The following is an 11,041-nucleotide window of genomic DNA, read 5'->3' on the forward strand; positions in this document are numbered from 1 at the left end:
TAGGGGCAAAAGGAGAGAGGGAGACACAGAATCCGAAGCAGGCTCAAGGCTCCTAGCCATCAGCACAGAGTCCAACCTGGGGCTGGAACTCATGAACTGCGAGATAATGACCTGAACAAAAGTCGGGCACTTAACCGACTGAGCCACCCAGGGGCCCCTTAAGTTTAATTTCTAAGTATGGATGCTATTAGACCATATGGGAATACAGCATTCTGAGCATTAGCCACCAGGAATCATTCTAACTAAGCATTTAGAAATTAACTTTATGTTCAACAGTCTTCTTGTTCTTTTGTCGGGCTCAAAAAATATTTATTATACACATAAACTTTTGAAAACACCTGTAATTCATCCAAACCAATACGCTACTTCTTAGCACTTTCATGCAATCTCATTCTAAAGCCGTTTCCACATTTGTAAATCTGGATGCTTGGACTAGATGAACGCTATGGTGCCTTCCAAGTCTAAAATCCTGTGACATCAACTTGGAGTATATTTTACCACTTAAAAAAGTGACGTGTGAATGGATTGGTTTTCTCTGTAAGTCATAACTATAATGACTCTGTGGAGACAATAGTGACAAACACACTACACAAGTATAACATTAAATAAAGTATTAAAAGCAAATCTGTGAATAATCATTACCAAATGATTGTATTTTATGAAAGGATTCAAGAAGAAATTCCTTAAATAGAGGCCCTCTAATGAGTCAAGCACTAGGTTAACTATTGTTTTCAGTGAAAGAAGTCACTGATAGTCTTGAAAACATCGTATGGGAAGCCAACGACATATTAGATTATTTTTAAACTACCATTATAAATCCAGGTCCAGGGGTACCTGGTTGGCTCAATCAGTTAAGCATTAAACTCTTAATTTAGGCTCAGGTCATGATCCCAGGGTAATGGGATCGAGCCCAACGTCAGGCACTGCATTGAGTGTGGCGCCTGCTCAAGATTCTCTCTCTTCCTTTCTCTCAAAAATAAATAAAATAAAACAAAGTAAAACAAAGTAAAATAAAATAAAATAAAATAAAATAAAATAATAAAATAAAAATAAAATAAATCAAGGACCAAAAACCTACAACTTCTCAGAAACTATTCCATAAAAGCACTAGTTTAAGGTCCAGGAAATGAGGAAAATATTCATTTATTCAACTACTATTGCTAATATTGTAATGGTTACAACTTATATCAGACTAATTATGGAACTGACACTGTTGACTTTACATTTATTAACTCATTTAATCTTACAGCAACCCCATGAGATACTATTATTATCTGAAGCCAAAAAGGTAGTGACTTGTTCAAGTTCACTCAGCTAGTAAAGAATCAAACTACTATTCCACTTCAACTACCATTTCCAACATTCAATTATTTTTCTATTCCTGAAGAATTTCCACTTGAGAAATTAATTTGGTTCACATCAAATATATATTTATAAATATGTTTATTTTAGTATCTCTTGTGTTACATTATTTTCTCTGACTAAAGAAAAATAATTGACTCTGGCTATTTGTGTGGATTATATCAAGAGCACAGTGCCATCTGAAATGACTCTGATTTCTGGTAGAATAAACACAAAAGTCTAAACGTTTTAAAAATTTTGTGTTGATGCATCCACTATTATCACAAAAATTCGGTCTCCTCATATGAAGCTGAGAGAAAAGATCAGGAATACGCCAGAGTAATCATTAACCATTTAAACACAATCCGTAAATTCCCGACGGTCGACATGGGTAGTGAAAAAAAGATACATTTTTTAAACGGTTTGAAACGGCCATCTTTTTACATAAGCCAAACACATTTTTCAAACGATACTTCATCCTAAAACCTTTTTCTAACGTCATGTTAAAACTGTCTAGAAGTGGCGGGTCCATCTCCCATCTCACTAAAACTTTCTTTCCCTCTACCCTACCCCCGTAATTCTTCCTATGGGTACCATATTACTTTCTATCTACAAACTTTACCTGTTCTTCTGCGCTCAGGACTCGACTCCCTTTCAGCTTTCCATTTGGGGAATGCGTACATTCACCACACACCCACCACACCCTTGTGGGCCTCCACTCAGGCCTGCTCCTCCTCCCGGGTTCTGCAGCACCAACCCTGCACGTAACAGCTACGCCCCCCGTCCCCTGGCCCAACCCATCCTCGGACACGTGCGACGATGTTTGTGTCACTCCATCAGTCCCACTGGGGACAGGACTCACTTACCGAGAAAGAAGCGCCAACTTTTGCTCCAGCATCATCTCTAGCTTCTGGCCCTGTTTGGAGATCCAATGGTCCACTCCATGCAGGCGGTAGCATGTCTCCAGCATCAACCTGAAGTCCGCCACGAACTCGGTGATGCCGCGGTACTGGCCGCCGGCGAACTTCTCCTCCATCTGCAGCAGACACATGCCCTGCCCGACCTGCGGCGGGAGGGCGCGACCGCCCCGGCCCCCGCTGCGCGGCCCCTCAGCCACCTCAGCCTCCCCGAAGGCAACGCCCCCCAAGGGCTGCAGGAAGGGGGCAGTGAGGCCCCGGTGCTTCTCCTGCAGGAACTCGCCCAGGATGCGGTAGCCCTGCTGCAGCTCATAGGTCAGGTCCTGCTCCTTGCAGCCACAGCCCCCGACCACCATCGCCTCTTCCTCCTCCTCTTCGTCGTCCTCCTCCTCCTGCGAAGAGGTACCCCTCCCTTGAGCCGGCCTTGAGGCCGGGACCGCTACTGCCATCTCCTCCTCGTCTTCCTCTTCCTCGGTCGCTGGTGGCGGCCGCTCCTCCTCCCCGGCAGGCTCCATCTCCCCCGGCGTCTCGGGCACGCTCATGGCCCCGGTAGAACCACGTCGGGCCGTGTGGAGAGGCCGATCGAGGCGCCGGGGAACGCGTGAGCGCGGGCCGCTTCCTTAGGGCTCGGCCTTGCCCCGCAGCCCCAGCCGCATTGGGCTTTCCTCTCAACCGCCTGCTCCGCTCGCTACCCGCGGGGGTCCTGAGCTTGTAGCCGGCGGGGCGGGGTTACATGCCGCGCTGGGGAGGGGGGAGAGAAGAGGAGAGCCTAGGTGCCCTCCTCTCCCCTCCCCCCGGCGGCGGAGCGCGCCAGGCCCTCCTTTGCCTCACCCCTTCGCGCCCCGCCCGCCTGCTCCTCACCGGCCAGGCTAGGCCTGGCTGCCGCGGCCTCGGCGCCCCACCCTCTCCGGGCCGGCCGTAAGGGGGTTGGGAGGGGACGAAGAGGAAGTGAGGATTCTTCTCTAGCCGCCCCGAAGGGGGCTGCAGCACTGGGCTGCGGAGGCTGGGGCTCCTCCTCCTCTCCCCTCACACCCGCTCCCGCCCCCTCTCTACCTGCGGGGTACCCGGGCAGGAGGAGGCGGCGCGCGGAACGGCCCCGGCGACAACTGTCAGTTATAAGTCCCGCTGGGCCGAGGGCGGGGGGAAGGAAGGGGAGGGGCGGAGAAGAAGAGGGAGGGCACTCAAGCAACCCCCCAGGCTCTGGAAAGAGGCAAAAAAAGGGCACCGTCCCCATCCACGGTGCGCATGCGTAGTGGAACAGCCCCACCCACCCCCTTCGCGTCTCGCCCAGCTACGCAAAAGCACTGACTTGGGTTGCGCGACCGGCTCCGAGGCCTATAGGTTGCGCGGACCAATTATGTCATCAGCATGTAGACTACTGTTAAGGGGCGGAGTGGGGAGAGAAGCAAGGCGCCTGCGCAGGAGTACTCGACACTGCCGAAGAGGCCCAAGGCCTTTTAAAGAAAGCGAAAGAGCTTTTTTTTTTTTCTTTTGCAAGACCCTAAAAGCCCTAAAAACTAAAATTAATCCTGGGGCGCTTGGGTGCTTCAGTCAGTTAAGCTTCTAACTCTGGCTCAAGTCATGATCGCACAGTTCCTTCGTTGGAGCCGCATGTCAGGCTTTGTGCTGACAGCTCACAGCCTGGAGCCTGCTTCAGATTCTTTATCTCCCTCTCTCTCTGTCCCTCCACTGTTCTTGCTGTCTCTCAAAAATAAATAAATGTTAAAAAAAAAAAGGGGGGGGGGGAGAAAAAGAAAAACTAAAATTAATTCTGAAGGACCTTGCTCCATAAAACCCTTGTTAATGGCAAATGAATAGTGAGAAGGCACAAAATGTAAATCCTATCCTGTTGTAAATTTCATATTTTCTGTACCCACCTTCACCCATGTAACTGCCGGGTTTTTAATATAAAACTAGAATTTTATAGTTTAGAAAACAGGTGCAAGGACTCGACCAACTAAAACATGTTCACATGCAAAAAAAAAAAAAAAAAGATAATTTGTAAAACTGTTAATTTCTAAAACTCTGGTCCAGTTCTTGACCAATTCCTATTTTAAGTAATGTCTTGTTTTCAGTTAAAATTAACATATTCCCACCTCCATTCTTGAGATCTGCTAAGAATAAAGGAAGGGAATGGAAACTTACTAAAAATCCTTGGGGTTATAAAGTTTTCAAATATTTCAAGTCTAAGCTGCACAGTATTAGTCAGGTCGTTAGCCTTACAATGTCACCATACATTTAAAAATTACTTTTGAATGTCTAAAACGTGAACTCCTCATTCACTTTAATTAGGTAATGCTTAAAGTAAGTGGGGTGAAAGAGTGTAATGGTTCCATAAAGCAGATATTAGTATTTTCTTATGTTCTATTAGAAAGATGCAAATCTCGGGGTGCCTGGGTGGCTCAGTAGATTAAGCAACCGATTTGGCTCAGGTTGCAATCTCACAGCTGGTGAGTTCCATACCCACATCAGGCTCTGTGCTGACAGCTCGCAGCCTCTAGAGCCTGCTTTGGATACTGTGTCCCTCTCTGTCTGCTCCTCCCCCGCTCATATTCTCTCTGTCTCTCAAAAAATAAATAAGCATTTAAAAATTTTTTTAAAAAGAGAAAGATGCACATATGTTTCTATTTACAAAGAATGCTCTAGCTTGAAACTGGCAATTATGTCCTAGAAATCAAGCATTTTAAAAGTACAAGTCATCTAAACAAATGGTCAGGATATTCTGATCCTTGATTATTGTGAACCTTTAATGAACCAATAAAAGTCAAAACTTCAAAGCTTTTGGGAGAAGGGGGGAAAAGAGTAGCAGTAAGTTTAAGTAGCAGAATTAGGTAAAATAGTTAAATGAGAACACTTATTGAGTATTGACACTCCCACACACCCATTATCCAGTTTTCAAGGTCTCCTCTCATCAGTCATTTGTAATTTATGAGACATTTCGCTTTCTCCTCAGAGCCCTTAGATGTACCTCAGCTCACAGCAACAAAGCCAGGGAACAGTCTAATTTCAGCAAATGGCAACCCAAAATGAGTCTGATTGAGCATCCTTCATTTCCTTTGACCATTCCCCCAGCAAATATCCCCTCTTTATCTTTAGCCACCAACTCTATTTCATGACTCTCTCATAATATAGATTGTATTTATTGATTCCTGTGCCACCAAGCACCTTACATTCATTATCACCTTTAATTCTCACAACAATCATAGGTATTATGCCTATTTTACAGATGTAGAAACTGATGCTTAGGTTAAGAAAGTAGTTTGCCAAAATTCAAATCTAGGTCTGTCACACTTCAAGATTCTCCAAGGTACCTAATTCTCCAAGGCCACCTGGCAGAATTTCCAATTTTCATGCACAAGAGTGTAGGGAATTGCTAGAAATTTGATCAAGGGCTTCTGATGGGATATCAATTAAGATAAAGAGGTAGGAGTTGAAGGAACCACAGCTATAGGTCATGGAGAGGCCACAATGATTGTGATCTTAGCTTTTATGAAAGTAGGATCAGATCCTTAAGCTTAAAAAAACTATTATACAAGAAATATGTTGGTTGTAGGTAAATTATTAGTGAGAAGAAAAATTGCCATTTAATCCCACCACCCAGAGAAAATTTTATTAATATCTTGTTGCAGAATTTTTCTATTTATTTATGTATACTTTTATTTATCTTAAATAAAATTGTGACTATACTATACTTAATGTCCTTTCCTATTATTTATTGTAATAAATAATAAATCATTGCAGGGAATGGACAGGAAATCCATATCTAAAATCTCAACTTCATATTTCTGTCCACAATAGCCTACATGGCCTGCTCATCTGAACTGGCAGGGAGTGAATCAGGGAAATTCTAATGTAAAAGGAATTCCAAACCATTAACACACACACACACACACACACACACACACACACACACACACACAGCAAAGGTGCAAACAAACAACAGCACTAACAGGTACCATTTATTAAGCACTTACTAGGTCTTAAATATTTGCTAAATACTTTACATACACAGTACTCACAATACCCCAGGAAATCATGACAGATACATTTGTTCTTAAATTTTGGGTCAATGATTCACTGAGTAGAAAGCTTTTTTTCTACCCTACAAAAAGTTGGACATTAAAGATCAACATTCCAATTAATTAACTCTAGATTAGCTGTTTTCTTAAAATGCACATCTGCTATTTGACTGGAGTCAAAGCCGTTTTTTCTCATGTTTAAAGATAAAATTAATTTTGCTTCCCTTTCATCTTCAGTGCTACTATAGAATCTATTAAGAACTTCTTCAAAATAGAAATCTATTTAAACTCCATTTTAAATCAGGGCTTCTCTCCTTGTTGGGCTGCTTTCAGGGGGAAAATGGCATATATACACAATGCAATATTCTGCTTAAACACATAATACTGATTGACTCCCACAAATATTGATTACTTACTATTTGTCAAACACTGCAGAATAGTATGTTACATGCTACCAATGTTCCATGTACCAGGATACCCTTTGCAGTAACCATAGTTCTTAGAGTCCTGGATAACTTGAAAAATAGAGACCAGTCAGGCTAAGATTTTACAATTCTCTTAACTCTCAGCTGGACACCTTGAGGACTAGAATATGGATATGCTTCACCCAGTTCTCAGGAGGACATGATGAAAAAGTTCACATAATATATAGAGAAATCTCCCACATCCAAGGCAGTATCTCCCAATTTCAGCATCCTCCCATTACCATGAAAAGCACCCGGAGGAATAAGCTTGCCACTTTATCTTTCACCCACAATTCCAAATAGTTTGCCTTGGAAGTTCTCCTATCTTTGTAAGCTCTCAGCACCTTGTGATGGGCAGCATGACATCTTCACACAAGTATACTGTTTGCCCAGCATCAATAATTCAGACAAGTAGCAACAATTTATGTACTTCACATCAACTAGGGGAAAGGTGACAAACACTAAGACAATGGTTATCACCAAGCTCTATATTTAAAAGATAAAACATGCAAGGTGAACACAAGGCTGTAACACTGACTAATCCTGGAGAAACATATAGGGAAGGAATATAAACTGCTTGGCAAGGAGAGAACAGTTCTCACAATTGTAATGGAATCCATTCACAATAGTTATTTGGAATTACTTTTATGGTAGAAGATATTCAAGTGACATTAACGTGCATCAAGCAAAATTTAGCAACTCTTGTAGAGCTTCCTGCTGCTCCTCATCAAGTTGCGATATGCATTCCAACCATAATTCTTCAGAAGTCTGTACCTGACGCACAACATTAGCTAGGCGTTTAGCACAAGGATCTTTATAATTAATAGTCTCATTAATTTTTCCTTCTGCAATTATACTGATTATTTTGGGAAGATTGGAATTATTTGGACCAAGTACAACTGGATGGTTACTTTCAATTAAATCACAGAGAAAACTCAAAGTCTGAATAGCTTCCTCTTTATCCTCATGCAGTGGAAGCCATGATAACCAATGTGGAAGAACTTCATCTACATTTACACAGTTAGGCTTAAACCTCAAAATCTTCCCTACTGCTGAGATACAGTTCTCTGTAGCAATGACATTTTTTTTGGTTTTGGAATTTGCACACTTAATAACTTTTACCAGCAATGGGACAGCTTCTGAACATAAAGAACGATAATCATCTCCACCAAACTGTGCCATAACACCCAGGCCATAAGCAGCTGCTTGCCTGACTTCAGGGTTGTTATCTCGCATATTTAGTAGCATTGGCCACCGAAAATATTCTACATACTTATATGAGGTTGGACTGCAGTGCTCTATAATATCATCAAATATGCACAATCCCCACTGTCTATCTGGCCATGGCCTACTCGAACAAATTAGATTTACAATTAATGGAAGAAGCTGTTCAAACCATGGTAAAATCTTTTCCTTGTAAGTACTAAATAAAGAGTGCAAAATATCTGATACTTTGGTAAGAATATAAACATCACATTCATCCTCATCTTGCAGAGACATTTCAACCTGCTGGTCGTAGTTTTCTTCCCGTCTTTTAACCTGTCTCAGTTCTTGGTTTTTAAAGTGTCCTTCAAGTTTTGCTTTCAATATTTCTCCTAGTTCTTCTAAGTGTTCATCAAGAAGGCACCCATCTCCCATTACTTCAATGGACTTTGCAAAAGAATTCATTATTTCTGAGAGTACATCTGTATCAGGTTCAGTCCCAATAGCCTTGATTAAGGGATCACATATGAATTGCCACATCTGTGCAAGATATTCTGGGCCACGAGTTCTTGCACATTCCAGGAGAAAAGGCATAGACTCTGCTGCTGCCACTCGAACATTGTCATGGAAATAAAATTTCAATAAAGGAACCATCAGCTTTACAACCTGTTCTGTATATTCCACAAATCCTTCCCTTAACTCCTTAGCATAGTAAACCAACATCTGGCAAGCAGTTGCTTTTGCTTCAAGTCCTGAAGTCTTAATTCCAAAACTTTGTTGGTCTCCAAGATTTACAAATTGCCATCCATCATCATCACTCATATTTTCCACATCTTGTGTGTCTAAGAGAGCAACATCAGGTTTAGCTGAAGCAGTCTTAATAAGAGGCTCAATAACTAGTGGAAGGTACTGTTGAAAATCACTTCCAAGAATTTTACACATTCTAGCCCATGCTGAAACCATGTAAGATGTCTGAGGGTCATCATCTTCCATATTATTTAAGTCTGATTGTGTCTTCAACAATAGCTGCATCACATTTGATGCATCTTGCATAAATTTTTCCTTCCCAACAGCAAGACCAACATGGCTAATGCACTCAATAGTTTTTCCTTTCAGAAGCTTGAGTTCCTTCTGAACAGCAAGCTCAACAATGTGCTTTAGTGATGGCATAAATATATCATAATATGGAACAAATTTTTCTTCTATTGTATCTGCAACTGAGGCAATGGTTGTCACAAGCTGTTCCAAGGCCAATTTAGTTCCATTCCGAATCAATTCTTGAAGTTTAATCACCAAGATGGAATGTAGATTTCTCACCATACTATCCAAATATAGAACTAACAATGTTTTTGGACAGTCTTCAATAAAAATAATAAGTGCAGAAGCCGCATGTGATTGTACACGCTGATTACCTTGATTTTCCATGGTACGCAACAGAGCTGCAATCACTGTTTCATGGAATTTCTTTTGGAAGTTAGGAGAAAAATCTGTAGCCATCTGCCCAAGTGTAGTACAGGCTGCAGCCCTCACTCTTGGGTGAGGATCCTGAAGAAAAAGCAAAACAGAGTTAACTGTTTCATCTAGAATTGATTCCATTTGCTGATGGCATCCTTCTCCAATGGCAGATAAGGCCATTAATCCAGCATGTCGATATTTCCAGTCAGGGCTCTGAAGCATCTGCATGATGTGCTCCTTAGTCATTGGTAAAACAAGTTTCCCACCAAGCCCACAAGCCAGTCGGTCTAGTGCACTCTCAGCAGCGACGGCATTGCTGTCAAAATCATCTTCTTCCATTTCATCGGCATTTACCCAGTCCTCATCATCTTGTAGATCAACCATCATTGCTAATATATGAGGAACTGCCTGTGCAATTATATTTGTATGTTTTTTCAACATTGGGGTTGCAGTTTCAGACAAGGTCACTATTATTTCAAGGGCCAACTGGCGTTGCAGATTACTAAGTCTAGAGTCTCCACATAACTTCAGACTCAACTGCAGAGTATCTTCTAAATAAGGACCCAGGTATTTAGGTACGGTATCTGCAATCTCAACAAGGGATTCTAGCACTGAATCATCATCTTGGTAGCATGAGTCATTCACAGCCTGTAAGATTCCAGGAAGCAAGTCTGCAAAGTCCTTGAAAAGAGCAATATTATTCTCATTAGCAAGTACAAATGCAGCTGCAGCTCTAGCAGATAATGTCCTGATTGCTGGATGTTCTTGATCCTGAATGCACTGGTCCAACAAACGTTTGATGATATCTAAATCATGCCGCTCTTGGTTCCCAAAAATCCCAGGAAAGTGCCAGAAAACGTGAAGTGCAACTTCCCAAAGAACTACATTTTTAGAGTAGATTGAATCAATAAGGAACTTCAAACCTTCAGGCCAGTGGTTAGTGCCATCCTCATCTATCAAATTCCTGGCCAGCACTGCAAAAATATCACAAAGTTTTTTCCTCATGCTAGCATGTGTTTCTAACTTAACGGCCAGTATCAGTTCAATCTTGACGTCCCTCTGAACATCAGAAGGCAGATTTGGATAGACTTCCTCAAACCCAGAGGACAAAAGCCGCCGTAGCAGCGCGGCAGCCATTTGTCTCACCTCATAACCTGCTCTTCTATTTCTGACAGCATCTAAGAGGAATGTAGTCTTACACAGACCTGGAATATTTTCATAGATTTCTTCTGCCTGCCTCCGCACCATACAGCTTGGATTGATCAGGTTCTTCAGAAGCTGGTAAAACTCTTGCTTTCCCGACACGGTGGCCGGTACCCCTGCAGACCCGGCCGCCGCCATAGCGCTCTGTCAAAGAAACCGCGACGGAGATGGAGGGAGGGGGTCTGCGGCCAGAAACAGTGACGTAAAGGAGGCGCCCGAGGGGATGGGCGGGGCTGCTTATGCACTGCTGGCGGGGTGCTGTGTCTGAGCTCCCGGAGGTGGGCTGCTGGGCCTGGGGGCGGGGGGTATAAGTGAGATGGGGTGGGGATGACGGACACCCTCGGTCTGTTTTCCAATCAGATGAAAAGGCACCTGCAGAGAAGAAGAAGAAAAAAAAAGAAAAAGAAAAGTATGATTTGAATGTATTAGAATGGGATTG

The 11,041-nt window shown here is 42.7% G+C and overlaps 2 protein-coding genes across 5 annotated transcripts in view; both read right to left on the reverse strand.

Moving 5' to 3' along the window:
• The window catches only part of KIAA2026 (KIAA2026 ortholog), a 130,912-nt gene extending 127,912 nt beyond the window's left edge, over positions 1-3,000 (reverse strand). Inside the window, exon 1 of the mRNA XM_042913626.1 lies at positions 2,208-3,000. Coding sequence (XP_042769560.1) covers positions 2,208-2,800 — 593 coding nt within the window. The 5' untranslated portion in view covers positions 2,801-3,000. The remainder of the gene's footprint in view (positions 1-2,207) is intronic.
• Positions 3,001-4,856: 1,856 nt separating this feature from the next.
• Positions 4,857-10,740, reverse strand: RANBP6 (RAN binding protein 6). 4 transcript variants are annotated; one of them, XM_042913472.1, is made up of 2 exons: positions 10,546-10,740; positions 4,857-9,489 (listed from the first exon to the last, which is right to left on the reverse strand). In XM_042913472.1, the coding sequence occupies exons 1-2, from the start codon at positions 10,738-10,740 to the stop codon at positions 7,423-7,425; spliced, it is 2,262 nt and encodes a 753-aa protein (XP_042769406.1). In that variant the 3' UTR covers positions 4,857-7,422. The 4 variants fall into 4 exon arrangements, with proteins under 4 accessions (XP_042769406.1, XP_042769405.1, XP_042769404.1 ...); XM_042913471.1 differs by having other exon boundaries at positions 4,857-10,080; positions 10,605-10,703; XM_042913473.1 differs by having other exon boundaries at positions 9,316-9,489; positions 10,605-10,740.
• Positions 10,741-11,041: the final 301 nt, after the last annotated feature.

The sequence above is a fragment of the Panthera leo genome, chromosome D4 (genome assembly GCF_018350215.1).
Source record: "Panthera leo isolate Ple1 chromosome D4, P.leo_Ple1_pat1.1, whole genome shotgun sequence".
Taxonomy (NCBI): domain Eukaryota; kingdom Metazoa; phylum Chordata; class Mammalia; order Carnivora; family Felidae; genus Panthera; species Panthera leo.